The sequence below is a fragment of the Watersipora subatra genome, chromosome 2 (genome assembly GCF_963576615.1).
Source record: "Watersipora subatra chromosome 2, tzWatSuba1.1, whole genome shotgun sequence".
NCBI classification, from domain to species: Eukaryota; Metazoa; Bryozoa; class Gymnolaemata; order Cheilostomatida; family Watersiporidae; genus Watersipora; species Watersipora subatra.
The window spans coordinates 60,880,611-60,899,066 of record NC_088709.1 but is presented as its reverse complement, the minus strand read 5'-3'; the positions used below and the strand labels follow the sequence as shown (position 1 = coordinate 60,899,066).

Genomic DNA, 18,456 nt, shown 5'->3' with positions numbered 1-18,456 from the left:
TCCAAAGTAACTTTTTTGTGATATATATTAGATGTCACAGATAGAAAACAGCTATAATGTTGTTTGGTGTGTTCAGTGGTTTTAGTTTATGAAATGTAACTTTGAAATAACTGAATCGGTATTAAAGGTAGTGTTTTAGAGTAACCTAAATCTATACAACAATGACTCCGAGATACTAAAAGATCACTAAGACCAAGGGCCTCCAATCATTAATCATAGTTACTGGTAAGGGTCATCATCACTTCAAAGCAAAGGTTTTGTGTCTTTTAAATTTCCTATGTCTCTATCTAATGAATATTGAAACTCGCAATGAGCTGCATGCAACAATAAATGTGTTTTTTGCCATGCTTAGTTGGTAATTCTAAAATCTTAGGCTTTACAACATTGCTTAGGAGGCTTTCTGATAACTTATTGGTATAGGGAAAATATACCAAAATGCTTGACATGTTGAAGCTTACATTGAAGGTTTTACGCTGCTGTGTAAAATTTGCAAAACTATCTTTGCCATGTGGTTACAAACTTAGACAGTCTTCTCTCCTCATGCTAGCGAGCCGGTATGCTATAAATAGGCATCTCACAATAGTGGCAAACCACATAGGACCTCAATCACACATTTCAAATGGTTTCTTAAAAACAATTTTCTCATGTATTGATTGAAGTGTTTCAGAAAGCATGATCTGAAGTTATAAAGTTATAACATTCGATTTTTGCTCTCTCATCTTAGCTGCCATAGTAACTATAGAATAAAGTTTAGGCCAAGGAAACTGATTAACATTTAGTCAATATCAGTGTTATCCATCACATCTTTCACGAGCTTGCTCTAGAAATATTGGTTTCTTCTGCAATATTGAGCTATCATCAGATGATATACATTCGGAAACAGTTATGATTTTAGAATTATTAAAAAGCCGCAAAATTACCAGAACCTTCTCTAATGCTTTGGAAGACATATTTGAGTTACATTTATTTATTTTTTCAAAGGGTTTAGACATAAAAATTATATACAAATTTTAAAATGCATAATAACTCAGTAAATACAAATTAAAATTTGCTAGGGCTCAGGAGATGAGTTGATTAGGGTGAAGGCTGATCATTGCTGAATTGTTTAGAGTCTGTGGCAATATTTGAAAGAAAGATACAGGATAAAAATTCTATTTTCACCGCATCAAACTTGCCCAACACACTTTCAACTTATTGTGAGTGCTTCACATGCATTTTGAGTTGAGCCAAAGTAACTGGAGAAAATCTAAAAATTGCTGGCAAATTTGAGATTGAGAAAGAGGATAGTGACCAAGTCCCAACTCCCATTTGTTGGCCATTCTGACTTTACTAATAGAAAACATTGCAGAGGAGAGGCTGCTCAGTAAAATAGATTGTTTTGTGTATGCCTGTGAATGATGTGCTGGAGAAGATAGTGGATGATATGCTATAGTAAAAGAAACTAAGCTAACTCTAGCAAATCTTGAAGTTAGAAAATTTGATAGACTCTAAAATATTTTAGGTTTAGTCCAACAACAGTTAGTATCTTATACATTAGATGCTGCATCAGTTTTATACAATAGGTCTAACATTTTAGATCACTATTACAACTTTTATCATGATCATCATTTATTTTTACTTTTCCATCTAATTAATATTATCTTGAATTTAAATGACAAAGAAAATGGTATGAACTTTGTGTTAGACTTCTCCTAAATGGGTCTTGCTAAATAAATGATGCACAAAAATTATAAAATTAGATATATTTACAGCTGATTTTTTTAGATTTCTAGCAATGCAAGGATTTTTTTTAATTATAAAAGCTATAAGTGGTTAAGAAACTTTACAGAATATTAAAATGATTTTAGACGTTGTATTAATAATGATTTATTGATACAATTAAAAAAGAGTTTTGAAGTGCTAAAAATCAAGCACTGGGATACTTGGACTGCTAGTAAACCATTTGACTAAATTATCACTGGTTTTTTCGCACAAACCAACTTCTCAAGTGTTCTAAAAAAGCAATATGTAATGATCGCAACGTCGTTTACTATGACTCTCTATCTCTCTCTCAGACAGTATTGTGGCAGAAGAAATGAACTTTAATGTTTTGGCAATTTATCAAAACAGACTTAGATGTCACGTAGAGACGACTGGTCTTTTGCTGCTAAATTATTGTGTAAAGGAAATCCGGGAGACTCCTTTATGACGCGCCGCCTAAATCGCAAATCAACCACACAGTAGTAGTAATACATATATGTTGTTATTTGTATATTATCATATACAATGAAGCACATATATAGAGATGCGCTAAGATGATCTATTTCTCACTTGATCTAATCTGTATATGTGACGTAAACAAATTCCCAAAGTTGCACAGGTATTATAAATGGTTTATAAACTGTGGTGGGTAATGTACTTGCCTGCAACTTGTCATTAGCCTGGGACTTTGCCAATGGCTCAATCAGTAAGCTACTATCCCCAATGCTATACTTACTAATTATAATCATGAGGGCAAGATTTAAAAACATTTCGTAATGAAGAGCACTACGCGCATTTTCACCAAGATGGCGATGCAAATCACCGAACGAATATATAAATCATGCAGAGCCAATGGAGTAGCCTATCACGGGGTAGCCTATCAAGTTCATATATATGTATATATATATAAATATATATAAATATATAAATATATATATATATATATATACATTACCTGCCACTGTTAATAAGCTGTTTTAATACCCATGCAAAGAGGAGCAATAGGCTAGTTTATCTGCTTGTCGCATTGTATGTCTGCCATTTGTCTATCATTTGTCTGTTCCGTTACAACTATAAAGTTTTAGTGACATTCAAATCCCAAGCTTGCTAACAAAGTAGCGTGAACACAAGGTTAGGGCGCTCTTGTCACACCCTTCACTTTTACCATGGACTGCATACTATTTTCATGATTGCACCCACTAAGTTATCAATTAATTAATGCCGCGAGACTTTGGGTTACAACATCTTTTTTATAAAAACAGTTTGCCTTACGATATTTAACAAGATGTCTTTTGGCCCTCGTCATACAATGACAAACTTTCTGTCAACTTTTTCAGCCAAATCACATCAACCAAAAACTGTCTCAAAATTAGAATTAGGCAGTTGGTGTTCTGATTACGACAAAATAACAACAGGATTGTTACGCTAATCACAGAAATCTTTTCCAAACCTCCTGAAAGAGAAACTATGCATGCTTGCTCTCCATCTCAGTTCAGCGGTTTTTGTTGTAAGTTATACTGAAAGCAAAGCCGAAACCAAATCAGATGGATAATAAAAAATTGCCATATGACAAAGTTGAAGTCCAGTTCAGTAAAATACTTTTTCAAACTTGAGAGTTTATGATAGTGTTAAGCCTGTCGTCACTGACGATCACCAAAATACTTTGGCTTCACCGCTGAGATGCAGCAATATTATGTGAACAAGTTTTCAGTCAGATGGCTATTTGCTAGGGAGTTCAGCCAAATCATCTGTCGGGCTTTCATCGGAATTGTGTACAAAAGATGAATAAGACAAAGATGAAAGTGGTAATAAGAAAGACAAAAGTTTGAGGGTTACGCTTGATGAGATAGTACTTCAAGTTGTTTGCTGGCCAACTAACAACATTCAATACTGTAAAACCTTTTTTTTAATTTGATGGAAAAGTGTTATTAAAGCTATGAGATTATTTGCTTATAAAAACCTTGTCTCAACATTGTCTACACTCATCACATTTCTTTCACAGAAGCAACATCAGCTATATCAACGTCAGCCAACATGAAGTCAGTGTTCATCCTTACAATTACTTTTGGTGAGTCTATTAATGGGTAATCTTGTAACTGTATATAATAGTTGAAGTTATTTATTGCATTCAGATTTTTTAGATTCCTTAAACACCTGACAACAGTGTAATAACTTTTTATATCTTTGTGTAATAACAGAAGGTTATATGCGAAAATAGTATGCTGAAAATCACTTACATATATGGAATAAGGTTGCACGATAGCTCGATACTCGATTGCGTTAGTCGATAGTTGTCTTCTCAATATGAATATGTTGCCTATTTTTAGCCTATCAAAACATCCAAAACTTATACATCGTTATCGAATAATAAAAACAATATAACCCCATAGTTTTGCAGATACAGTCACACTTGGATAACTCGTCCTCGAATAGCTCGAACACATGGTTAATTCAATCAGATTTGTTTGGTTTGTTCCCACACAATGATAAATTGCTTTAGATAACTTGACCTCAACTTGATTAACTTGAGCAGTTTTTTGCCCAATGGCTACTGCGACGATTGTTCTCGCTTTGGAATATCACTTCATTCCAAGCCAAGGAGATAAATCCTAACTTTTAGTAGTTCTTAGACGTCATTATTACCATCATCAGCAAATTTTTTTTGAAGCAAAGAAAAATTGAGCTAACCTTTGAATAAAATCAAAGAAATATCAAAAACTTTATTTTGGTTAAAACGCTTAAAAAAAGATCTCTCATTTCAACAGCAATCAAGTTTTGCCAATATTAATCTCAAAACGTCCTGGCAATCAAATCACCTAAAACAACAAACTAATCTCAGGTGATAAAAAGTCTCTATACTTTCTTAGGAATTTTTTTAAGCTTTACGGAAGAAACCTTTTAATTTGCAACGAGCCACCTATGCATCTGATTTATATATTATTTGTATGTCTACACTTATCTACTAATAAATACATGGACTTGTAACAGTGCTCTGATAACTCGAACACTTTCGTTCGGTCCCATTCAAGTTTACTTGTAGTTTTTGTTGTTTTTTCTGCAGATTATTTTCTGCAGTTTTTCCTTTTGCTATCCTTTCCGACAATCATTGATCTTTTCAGGCATGATAATACGATAGTTTTACCAGCTGCCAAGTCACGCGATAAGTATCGGCGAACTCTGTCTGCTCATTGACAATTAGATAGCTATCGCTACCGGTGGGACAACTCCACCGATAATCGATCATGCCTTTCCAAACTGCTAATCCCATCTTTAATATGGAACTATTACAATTCGTGATTATCCATTTTATAAATTAGTGTAGGTAGAACTTAAAAACAATCATTCTTGCTACTTGAAGTTCCATGTTGCTAAGGCAATCCTCAAGTAATGAATAATATGTAAGAAAAATGAAAATTACTATGTTTGAGATTACAAAAACATAAATGTCAATTAGATACGAAGAGATTATAAACTACTATATCATCACTATAATAACTTCAATAACGTTTGTAATATAATTTATTTTTATATCTTCAGTTAAAATTTTGTCATTTTGTTGCATAAGCAATCGCCTAGAATTGTAACAGTTTTAATTATGATTAAGTTTTATCGGTTTTCACATTGAAACATTCTGACAGTCAAGTTACTTTAATCACTAAAAACAATTACAAATGATAGAAAAAAATGATACTCTGATAAAATCTACTAAGATTTTGCACAAGTTTATTTTTAAGCAGCCAATACTTCCTCATTCAAGCAAACTTGATGCACCTGTTTACAAACAAAAAACTCCATATCTGTATGGCCTCACTCAGATCCGCACCATCAATATCTGTCTAACTATACACCGATCGGTTCAGTTGAAATGAAAGCAGACTTGATGCACCACCTACAAACAAAGAACTCCATCTCTGTATGGCCTCACACAGATCCGCACCATCAATCTCTGTCTAACAATAAACCGATTAGTTCAGTTAAAATGAAAGAAGGGAAGATTAAAAGAACAGTGTGTAGCTGCAAAACAGTTATTAGAAAAATCCTACAACCTACAACAACCTACCACTAGTTTATTGTAATAATAGCTTGTTATCACCTATGTTTAAAAATTTAATTGGATCTAACATCTGCATTTAACCGTCGTTTCATTTTATGGGAAAATGAAAAGTTTCAATTATTCTCTTATCGTATTATTTTGTAAGTCGTTAGACTAAATAAAATAAATTTCTCTTAAAGCTTAAAAACACAACTAAGACTGTCAAGCTATGCTACCTGAATGATTTAGCAAGACTACTTTTATCTTAAAGAAAGTAAACTCAAATAAAACCTCCCAGCACTAAAATCCCACGTGTCTCATGTAACACTAATGTATGTCCGCAGCCACCTCTTATTATATGATTTATGTAAGCAGGGAGTTATTGTTTCCCTCATAGTATAGTCATTGATTAGCCTCATGTCTGGCTATGGTCTGATGCAATTAAACGTAATGGTAAAGATCAGTGTACACTTCATATAATATAATCTTATTTGAAGGATTTTGATGCGGTTCAAGTTTGTCTTTGAAATGCCTGTAATCTAGTCATTTTTTTCTAAATTAGTAAACACACCAGCTAAATGCGTATAATGTGTTGACCTACCTAGCACTATTTCAAATATATGAATATGATTTCACTGCTTTAATAAGAGAAATACAGGTAGTAAGTGTTTGCGGAAGTTTATATTTACATAATAATATTTGCGTATCACCATGAAACCATAAAGCTAAAAAATGCATAGCCGGTTTTCAGCTCTAATTAAAAAACACCCTAATTTTCAAATTTAACAATTTTTTATATGTTTTACCTCATGACAATGCTAGCTATTAGATTGTTTAAATTTTACTTGGTCTAAAAAGAAACGCTATGCATTAAGGAGGTAACAGAGGAGGTCCATGGACAAACATTTGGAGCATTAAATGCTAAAATGTGGTAGCGTGTAATGCTTTAAGTATCAAGCAGTAATAATGTAATAGGGTGTGGTCATTGCTATCATATTCAGTTGTACTTCAAGTCTTCTGAATAGACTTGAAACTTTTAAACTTGTCTTTAAAATTTCTTTATTCTGATAATACTAATTTATATATGTGTAAAGCCACCAAGTACATGTAAATAATGTATCAACCTAAACGCTATAATTCCAAATATATACACATATAATATCACAGCTTCAATAAGAGATTCACGTGATAAGTATTTATTCTCAAGTTTTAATAAGAATACAGTGGATATTAATTACAGATGTTTTGCAAGTTAAACTAAGATGATAAACTTGCTTTTTAACTGGATCTGAAAGGTGAAATGTAAAATATAGATTTGCATTGCTTTATTTTTTAAATCAAATCATATTTACAAAAAATTGTTTCAAACAAAGTCTACGCTTTGTGATAAATAGCTTTTTACAATGGTTTCAATATTTTAATAAGCTGTTAACTTAAAATTGTTCACTAAACTTTGTTTTAGAGATTTTCTGGATGATGTTGCTAAGCAAGGAAGCTCAGTGTTTTACCATGTCTTTTGAAAAGACCGACTTGCCGTTTGTTCCTCCACCTTTGATCAACAATAGGAGTTTAGCTTCAAGCAAGCTGCAGTGCGCCGGTAAATGCCACATCCAATCAGGCTGTGTTGGTTTCAACTACAATTGTACACAAAAGTCTTGTAATCATTTTGGATGTTTTAATCCTGAGCAAGAAATAAGTGCTTCTACTAGAAACAGCAGCATGGAAACTGAAGCCTATGTAAAAAAGGTTGATCATCTCCTTGCAAGAGGTAAGACAGTCAAAATGAACATACCTTCAAACGTATGATTACAGCATTAATCATGAGGGTTATCAACATAGTCATCTAAATACAGCTTAAAAATAATGTTAGGTTTTGTAGTTTATTAGATAATCTTTCGAAAACAAGCCAACTATTTATCACATGTTTTTAAATAGTTTCAATGCGGCGTAATTGAAATGTTGGATGTTTAATGGATGTTGGACGTTTCCTATGGCTATATATCAATAATGAGGCTTGCTTAGTCAAGTCTCAATCTTTAAAGCTAAATTATTTTTTAGCAGAAGAAAAGATAATAAATCTTCCAGCTAAACCAACACTTACATTGGTAACTATATATTATGCCAAAATACATTTATAAAAGTATATCATACTTGATTGAATTACATTTTTATATTACTCAGAGGAGCAATTAATCACTCACCGTGAACTCAAGATCACAAGAGGCCTTCAGCTTCATCTCCAGCCACTATGTATCCAAGGGGGTCCCGTGTCTCCTAGTCACCTAAGCCATAATCATTTAGCCTGTGGTTCTTTATCTCAAACGTGTTACATAATGATTACAAAACATGCCCTTTTTTCAAAACCGCAACGCTTAATCCAATACAAATTATAACTTCGATACTCTAAAGGTTCACCTGAGTGCAACCACTACTAGCAGAATAAATGATTGCTTATCAAGCAAGCATTAAATCCAATCAACCAGGGTTATCAAGCCAAGCTGGTTAGATAATCACAAGAGCCTTAAGTCATCATCACAGTTACTACTGTAAGTCCAAAATTAGATGCGTGTAGATAACTCTTTACTTCTCCATTATTCTGTTTACTTACGCGTCTTTATTCAACCATTTAACCACTCATCTTCCTCCACACTAACACTCTCACTGTACCAATCAGTCTTTCTAGGTTCGACATTCATTGCAACTGGGTTACCTGTAACTTTTGGCTCAGAACAGCAAACTGGTCGTCATTGCCACTTCTATCTGCCATCTCAATTCCTTCATCTGCACTCTCAATAGAGCTTTCAGGTTGGACCTCCTCTTTGGGTTCCACAACTTTACTCTCCACACTACTAAAATCTCTGCTAGGAACTACTCTCTCATCTGAGGCGTCAGGGTGGATCATATTTCAGAGGTGGCTTACCAACTCGACCTGCATTAGTGACAACTGGTTCTCTACTAACAGGCACAAATTCACTTCTAGAATTTTTTCTAGGCAAATCATTATTATTTCTTGGTACTTCTCTCCCACCAAAAACAGGAGTTTCCCCCTTGTGTTCACCAGCTCCAAAAGTTTCTTTCACATGCTCAGCAACACCAGGTGTTTCCTCTCCCTGTTCATGGGTCTCTTAATCAGGAATCACGTCCTCCTGACCTTCAGATAAATCATTCGCATTTTCTACTATTTCAGAATTGCCCTCTTTTGACGAATAACTAGACAAAAGAAAACATTTATCATCAGAAAACTCTGAGGATGTATATGCGTCATCAGAATTCAACAAAAACACTTGTTTCCTATTTCTACGTATTTCACTCATGCCTACATTAACCCAGTAACTTTCAGGGGATTTATCCTTTCTCAAAACTATACATTTAGAACCTACATCAGTAGAAGCTTTAACATAAACCATTTGACCAGGTTTTAACTTGTCTAACTTTGAAACTCTTTACTTTTTATCCCAACGTCTCTTAATTATTTTTTTATGTCTAACTTTGTTTTCTTCAAACAGTTCATAGTCTACATCACTTTCATATGGGAATCCCAAATTTGATCTAATAGCTCGGCAAAAATCAAATCACTTGGCGTATATCCCAAAGCAAAAGGTGTAGTCCTATACACAGACAATGCCATGACTTTATCTTGACATTCTCCCATAATCCTTTAACAAGTTTTACTCCACTTTCCGCTAAACCATTAGAACAAGGATACCGTGGGCTACTAGTAGTTGTTTCTAAATTCTTTACTAGCACAACAAGTACCATTATCAGACCTGATAACATTAGGTATACTAAATCGAGAAAACAGATACTTGAGTACTTGAATTGTCTCTCGAGCAGTTTGAGATTCTATACGAAAACTTTCTATCCACATTGAATAATAGTCTATAGCTATTAGATAATTTTCGTTATCAAACACAAGTATATTCGAACCTATCATCTACCGTGGTTTAGAAGGCATTTCTGCTTAATACATGGGCTGGTGTTTGACTTGACTATGCATAATGCAAACATTACATCTATTTATATAATCTGCAATCTCTTTACTATAACCAGGCCACCAAAAATGACGCTGAGCTCATATACGACATTTTGTTATGCCCTAATGACTTTCATGAAAATTTCCAAATACTGTGGTCTCAGTGACTTAGGAATGTACAGCCTAGAGTCATATAGCAACATATTATTATAAAAACCTAATCTCTCTTTAGATCCATATAAACCTATCTGTTTTTTACTAAAACCATCCAATTCAGATGGCCAACCAAAATACAAATACTCTACACTTAAGAGCGTCTGAATCTTTACTAACCTCTTCTCTAAGTTTTTCTTCTTTAACATTCCCATATGCAGAAGAGAAAACTATTGAGTTAACGTAAGCTTCTACCCTATTACAGACAGTTTTGCTTACCTCATCACAAACAGCACCAGTGTTCGGATGGCGAAGCTAATCAGCAATGAACATATCTTTGCCAGGAGTATGGAAAATTTCATAATCATATCTCATTAGTTTGAACTTAAAACGTTGTACTCTTACAGGTAGCTTAGACAAATCCTGTTCGCCTGAATTTGCAATTAAAGGCTTATGGTCAGTTTCTATTTCAAATTTTCTATCAACTAAATAGTAATCAAACTTCTCACATGACCATGTCATAGCTAAAGCTTCCTATTCGATCATGGCATATCGACCTTCAGTTTCAGTCATTTTTCTAGAAGCATACTCTACAGGTTGTCATGCACCTTCTTCGTTACACTGTAACAAAACTGCACCTAGTGCATTTTTACTAGCTTCAGCTGAGACTCTATGTTTAGCATTTATGTCAAAAGTACCTAATATTGGACTATTTGAAATATTTTTCTTAACAGTTTCAAAAGCTTTTTGTTGGTCAGGATCCCAAAACCATTCCGATTTACTACCAGTTACTCCATAAATCGTAGTACATAAACTAGCAAACTTTTTATTAAACTTCATCAGATAATTTACCATTCCAGTAAATCTCCTTGCCTCCTTTTATGCTATTCGGAGGCTTCATTTCAACTATAGCTTTTATTTTACCTGGGTCTGGTTTAATACCAGAACTGCTAACCAAATGTTCTAAAAATTTCATCTCAGTGCATCCAAATTCACATTTTTCTTTTCTTAAAATCATTCCAGACTTCTCATTTATTTTCAAAATTTTATGTAAACATTACCAATGTTCGGTTACAGTTTTCCCGTAAACTAAAATGTCGTCCATCAAACATACAATTAAGTCTAAACCTTGCAATGACTTTTCCATTTCTCTCTGAAAAAATTCAGGGGTTGAAGATATCCCAAAAAGGCATTCTTTTAAAGCAAAATCTACCTAATGGGGTCACAAAAGTCGTTAATTTCTTGCATTTCTTATCAAGTCTAACTTGCCAAAATCCCGAGTTAGCGTCAACTTTCGAAAACATAACTCCTTTTGACAATATACTCAACATGTCTGATTTCTTACGTAAGGGATATAAAGTTGTATACATATACCTAAGGAATGTACTTTCCTTCTAACACATTTATTCAAATCGGTCATACCTACACACATTTTAATCTTACAACCTTATTTTGGAGCAATGGTAAGACCAGAACACCAATCAGTTGCCTTTTCTATAGGCTCTATACCATTACTTTCCGACATTTTATCAATTTCTCTTTTAGCTTTTTTACGCAAACCTGCTGCAATAGGCCTAGGTGCGTACAATCTAACAGGTTCAGCATTCCTATTCAAGCCAATACTGAAAATACCGGGCATTGTTCATAGTCTCTTAAAGTTTTAAGGAAATTCCTTCGAGGGTTCAAATTCGTTTGCACACAAAGCATTAATAACTGCTAACAAATTAAATTCTTAATTTCCGGCATACCTAAAACACATCTTCTAAAACCTTCAAGTACATAAACAGAAGTATCAATAACTCTATATGTACTATTATTAGCTACATCAGCTACTCCTAAAACAATCAGTCTATTTCCATTAGCTTCATTCAAAATTTGCTCGGGTTTTTATAAATTCAAAGCAAGCTTTCTACTAGCTTTTTTAGTCAGAGTAGATACATCAGCTCCTGTGTCAAAAGTAAGCTCAATATTTTCACTATTAACAGATAAATCTCTGACAAATTTCTTGCCTAGTTATCTGCTATTACTAGACTCAGAAAACCTTACTCTGGGAGTAGTACTTCTTCCTTCACTACTTCCACAATTTTCATACTTATCTCTCTTTTGATTCCTACATAACTTGCAGTCATTAATTGTATGCCCTTTGGTAGCACAAAAAAGCATCTTACCTCTGGAAAAAACATGATTTCATGTCCTCTCACTCCACCACCATAAAATTTATCTGCCCTTGGAGATGGATACTGTCTAAAGTTATTGCTAGATCTATCATCATATCTCCTCGGGGAATACCTATCTCTACTTCTTCTCCGCCATTCAAGTGGTCTTTCTCTAACAGACATCCTAGATGAACTACTATAGACTCTAAAGCTTATTTTAGCTTTACTATAATCTTTATTGTATTTACTTGACTTCATATCCTAACCATACCCTCTAGTTTTAAACTTATCTCTAGAAGATGTTCCATTCATTTCTTTCTCATTCTGCGAATCAGAGTCAATTTTAAATTGATTATCCTTACCCTCTGCTTTGTTTTCTACTGCATCTACTTTTAATTTTACATTAGAATTGCCTGCCTAAACAGTTTTCATAGCTCTTTCTGAATCTCTAGTTTTTTTAGCTCTCAAAATACCTGAAAACCTAGTCCAATTCAAGTTATTTTTTGCATCAACTGGGATCAAAGAGAAGATTCTCTCAACCCATTTACTGCAATAGCTAAAACAAGTTCTTGTCTTAAAGCATCATGTTCAGTTCCAAAAGTCATTTTTCTACTTAAATGTTCAATTCGTAATAAATAATCATTTTCATTTTCTCCTATAGCTTGAATAGCTGTTACAAAATTCATTGTTTCGAAATAAACAGTTTCTTCAGATTCATAAACATTTTTGAAAGGTTTCATGAATCTCTCATATGTAGAAGTTGCACTTTTTTGATCAAAAGCTAAATATGTCAAAGCTGCGCTACCTGCCTTACCAACGGCATTCAACAAAGGTACTAATTTTATTCTACCTCTAATTACATCAACAGTTTCTTCAACGCCATCTACTGCAACTTTTTCTTCACCTAATCTTAGTGTGATCATTTCAACACTTAAATCAAACTCAGCTAACCAATTTTATTTGATCCACCAACATCGTCGCTACTAATTACTAGTTTCGGAAAATCATTAAAATTCAAATTTCTAGCCATGTTCAAAATAGCTTACACTTGCCTCCAAACACCGTTCAGAACCTCCATAACACTGCGTAATCCCCACTCACCTTGTATAGTATCATCAATTATCATAGAAAATACACCACGGAAAATCACTAACCACTGTATCACTACTAACGATCGCCGATATCACTAGTTATTCACCATTTCACCAGAATATATGGCGCCTTACAGTGCCTCGTGTTGTGCGGTCGCAACTCGAGTTGTAAAACTCGAGCTGCCGTGTTGTACAACTCGGCCTGGGTTTTTGATGAACACGAGTTGTGTTACGCAAAACTAACATGGGTTCAAAAAAAAGCAAAGTGAGTAATTGGGTTTCTCGTTTACAGAACATTTACAGAAATTTAATAATAATAATTTAAATATATATACACATTTAAATTATATATATTGGCGATATTTGCGCATACTGTTTTCTATAAATATAACGAGACAAAAACAATGGCAGAATGTAAAAAGCAAACTAAAAAACAATCTATGTGGGAGCTGGGCCACTTCTTTTTCAAATGAAAAAAAGTTATCTCTCTAGAACCTGACAAGAAACTGAATGAACACCAAAAATGAACAAACATAGAAATTATGTCAACGACGTTTAATGATCCACCAAAAAAAGTTTCATATAAAAATATACCGTAGCTAGAGAAAATGAAATGATGAGATGTTCTCAAGCCGAGTTGTTGAACTCGAGTTGTTGTTGAAAGAACTCCGCTTGGGTTTTGATGAACTCGAGTTGTGCAACTGGAGTTGTACAACTCGATATATATTTACACAACTCGAGTTTGCAACTCGAGTTGTACAACTCGAGTTGTGTAACTCGAGTTGTACAACTCAAGTTGTACAACTCGAGTTGCAAACTCGGCACACTATAACTTGCCATTTAGTTCTAGTTTTACAGTACATACATATATAGTTTAATTTCTATTAGCTAACGGGTGCCTATTGATGTACCATTGTTAATATAACCAGATCTACGGTTATATCCTACTACCGTAATACCAATATATTGCACTTTATTTTTGAAAAGTTGTGTTGCGTGTTCAAAACTCGAGTTGTGCAACTCGAGTTGTACAACTCGTGTTGTGAATGCGCAACGCAAGGCACTGTAAGGCGCCATAACAATATGATAAGTTGTCACCAATCACAGTTCTCCCCAAAAAAGACTGCCTACGACGTCATGTTATATTGCTCAGGGAAGCAATTAATCACTCATCGTGAACTCAAGATTGCAGGAGGCCTTCAGCTTCATCTCCAGCCACTATATATCCACGGGGGTCAAGTGTCTCCTTGTCGCCAAAGCCATAATCATTTAGCCTGTGGTTATTTATCCTAAATGTGTTACATAATGAATATACAACAACATACATCTTGTAGAGCACTTTTATACTATGACCTAATCCACTGAGGTAAAAGCACCGCAGCTTAATTGGTAGCAAAACACCCAAAACTGTTTGCTATATCAATGTTTCTGTTTTAGTAGTTTGTTACAGCATTTTACCGTAGACAACTTCAGTAACAAGAAACCACATATTTGGAACTTCAGACATAAAACCGAAATAATTTAGCCAGTGAATTAACAAAAGTGAGAATTTTAATGATAATCAAATGTAAATGTACCAAATTATTAACTAACACAGTAAAATATAAATAGAAACAATAGATAAAAGCCTAATATTCAATTAAACACTAGATGCTGTAGAAGTATTAATTGTTAAATACTTTTTATGCTACAAAAGAGAACACTTGCACAATGTTTTTTTTTAATTTGATGCACCAGAAAAATTATATTTAAACAACATAATGAGATAAATGGATAATAATCTGAACTGTTTTGCACAAATCTAACAATTTTTAGTCACTGTAACCTTTCATGAACTTTTCAGTCACTAATTTATTATTAAAATTTTAGGAAAGAGCGTGACCCTATCATCAGTTTACCAATCAAAGTTAACTGGAGAATTCTTGAATGGTCACTTCGCTGTTGATGGAGTGTATAGACCTCCAGCTGATAATGAGAGACTCTCTATTGCTCACACTACAAACGAAGTAACCCCATGGCTCAGAGTTGACTTAGAGCAGGTTCACTGCATTTTGGCCATTAGGATTCTCAATCGTGGAGGTAATCAGTTAAAGAACTTTGTTATTAACAAGTGATGGAAGTCTGTTTTGGCAAAGCATGCAATTTTAGCTAAAGTATAAAATGATTATAGATATGTGCTTCTAAAAATTTAAAAACTCAACAGCTGATGGATATAACTGAGATATTGATAATTTATTTAGGTCTTACTAAAATCTTGCCGATTTAGACTTTTGAAGAAGTATTCATAAACCATTTTTTGTTGCGGTTAATAAATTAAATATTCTTCTGTCTGTGAGAATCAACCTTTTTTATACCTACTTCCACAGTTTTTTAATTTGAAACCTCCCTGTATTTTAGACTCACCCTATCCAGCTGTTTATCGAAGGGTGAAAAACGCCATTGTGACAGCTTCAATCCTAGAAGATCAACTCTTCTACAGCAACAACCCTGATTCTTTGTGTGAACAGCATGAAGGCATTCTCAACCAATTTTTTACTACCATAGCATGTGTTCAGGCTATGAAAGCACAGTTTGTACAGCTACAATTGATGGGTCATACCACTCTCAACATTTATGAGTTTGAAGTGCATGGCTTTGCTAATAAGTGAAGCTATCCATAACTACTTCCTAGACATTGACAATGAACAGTCTCGTAGCAATGCTCAAGGAATGTCTCTCACTGAAACTCTCTGGTCATTCATGTTATATTGCCATAGTATTATTGTAGTAACTGTCATTGCCTTTTGATATTCTCATTGTGATGTATTGTTTGATCTTTATGTTTGTGTCCTTGCAAGAAACTTGATTTGAAAATGTTTTAAATTTTAAGCTAATAAATTGTATGTTTAAAGAACTTGACAAAATAAACTCCAAACTATCTGAAGTTACAAAACAAACAAATAAAGTCATGCAAAAAAGGCTAATTAAGATAAAAATAGAACCTGAAAATCTACTAAGGTTTTTGCACGGAAATTGATAAATGCTAAAAGACTCACATTGACTACTGCAGCTAAAACTACCATCTTTTTTTCAAACAGAGACTGGTGATTAGCATCTTTGATACTCTTCACATACTCCTTGGTGCTAGAAGTGCTCAAAGAGTTCATGAGGTCAAGGTGAAATGTGTGACTTCTGAAGCCAACTACTGAACGTGTTGGATGATGTACGTGATACCGACGACATCATCTTTGCCTAACCTCAAAGCTGATATCACCTGTTTCAGATAATCCTATTGGTAAACTCAACTGGTACGGCTAAAAGAGGTCATACCTGTTTCATTAGTTCTCTGAATTGCATTGCTCAAATCAATGAGATTTCACAAGAGCAATTTCAATCCTACTGTAGGGAAACTATAAAAGTAATGAGTAATAAACATAGTAAGTTAGTGATGCAAGCTGTCAGTGCTTGTCAGTTTTTACCAAATGAGTGGCTGTGCATGTAAATAAAAAACAAATGTTGTTAGTATCTATCTATAATGGTTTTGTATAGCTGCTCTAAATACTTCAAACAATCTAGGTATTCTGATACTAAATAGTCTTACGAATAATTCTGTCTATTGTTAATTGAAGAAACATTTTTATTTAAACTGTAAATTGTCATGTAGATATATTTACTGTGGAACAATTTATAAAAACAAACATGTGAAATGGTTTTAATTATGTAACAACAGGTTTTAAACAAAGAAAGTAAATGAGTAGCTCGTAGCTCACAACTGAATTACAAACAGACCCCAAACGGAAATGTAAATATAAAAAATCTCACTTAATTTTTTATAACTCACAAAAAGCAAAGAGGCATATAGCTAAATTTTGACTAAGTTTACAATAAATAAACAACTATAATAAACAAAATATAAGATTAAACCGAACCAAAAGCTGTCAGTAGCAAAGAGTTATACAAATATAGCTGGTAGCCAGCTGCAACCTAAACCAATATAGCAAGTATAGCATACAAAGAAGCCAAAAACAATGCAGTGTAAATCACGCGCACAAAAGCCACTAACTGCTGCTAGCGTTAATGTTTTTTCATCTTTAATTAGTCTTGTGAGAGTTTTCACCTCCAGCGTTCTGTCGAGATTCATGCGCAAAATTATTTTACTCTAAAAATGTTCAGAGCCTATTTACAACTTTAGCCAAACCAGTATTTTTATGGTCACACAAGTGGGCAACCCAGAACAAACATGAATATGTAAGAAATATCAGAACATGCTTTAGATAGGTTGAAACTTTCTTGAAAAACAGTTGCGAATGAGTCGGTCTCTAGCTATGGTGTGTCTACTATTTACAAAAATAGTGCACAAATAGTGACAAAGTTAAACATCTACTAACATTTGTAACAAACTAACAAACAGAAATTTGTCTGAAATACAAACTAAACTCATCAACAAAGAATTACGACAAGAAGAAGTTCAAGCAGTTTGCTTTTGCTTCAAAGCATATGATTTCACTGACGCTCTTGTTAGCACTGAATGAACTACCCGTAACATTCCTGCAAGGACACACATGCTTACAACTCACATAAAAAACTTAAACAAATATATTTTGGGCTATCCGTTATTACGTATGTTCCAAATAGATAAGAAATAAAATAGCTCAAATATCTGTGAGTACTTCTGAGAACGTAATTGTAACTTAAACTTAAGAGCAATAAAATAACTTGTAATTATGGAGATAATAACAATCTATTTTAGAAACCACCCAAGTATCAACTTGAAAGGAGTTAGCTTAACTTGCTACACATTACGATACGTAGGTTGGTACTTTTACAAATTTACCCTTGATTTTAACAAAGACTACTAAAGTTGAAATAGAGAGCATGGAAATCAACTATGACTATTAGGCTTGTTCAAAACTAGCAATAAACAAAACACATACATGCAATTAAAGTAAAAATGCCAAATATGCTTAGAGATCAAAAACAAAAATTGGTGTGGGTGAATTCACAATTAATAAATACTATTTATTTAATAATAATCCAGTAGGAGTCATAAAGTGAAATTTTTTCACAAACAAGCAATTGTGTAAATTCCCCTGTACTATCAAGGAGTAGGCTTATCAAACGATAGGATATATTTCAAGAAAAGGTTAGACTGATCCAAATATATTAGCATACAAAATAAGCAGATGATATAGTCAAAGAAGCAGCTCTCTTACATATCTGCATTAACATCCGCATAAACTTTTTATAACATTAAGTAAAAGATTAAAAGCGATCTTAATAATTGTATTTCTTTTACAGTATTTCAAAAAGTTTGATCATTGTTAGTGAGAA

General features: G+C 33.6%; 1 protein-coding gene across 1 annotated transcript; it reads left to right on the top strand.

The window, feature by feature from the left end:
* Window positions 1-10,205: 10,205 nt before the first annotated feature.
* LOC137388407 (uncharacterized) lies at window positions 10,206-15,794 on the top strand. The gene is made up of 3 exons (XM_068074891.1): window positions 10,206-10,245; window positions 15,016-15,225; window positions 15,544-15,794. The coding sequence occupies exons 1-3, from the start codon at window positions 10,206-10,208 to the stop codon at window positions 15,792-15,794; spliced, it is 501 nt and encodes a 166-aa protein (XP_067930992.1).
* Window positions 15,795-18,456: the final 2,662 nt, after the last annotated feature.

Excerpts from the sequence above, each read along its gene's own strand:
- LOC137388407 (XM_068074891.1), top strand. The coding sequence starts at position 10,206 with ATGGCGAAGCTAATCAGCAATGAACATATCTTTGCCAGGA. Across the intron at positions 10,246-15,015 it reads TGAACATATCTTTGCCAGGA|GAAAGAGCGTGACCCTATCA; the intron begins GTATGGAAAATT and ends TTAAAATTTTAG. Across the intron at positions 15,226-15,543 it reads TAGGATTCTCAATCGTGGAG|ACTCACCCTATCCAGCTGTT; the intron begins GTAATCAGTTAA and ends CCTGTATTTTAG.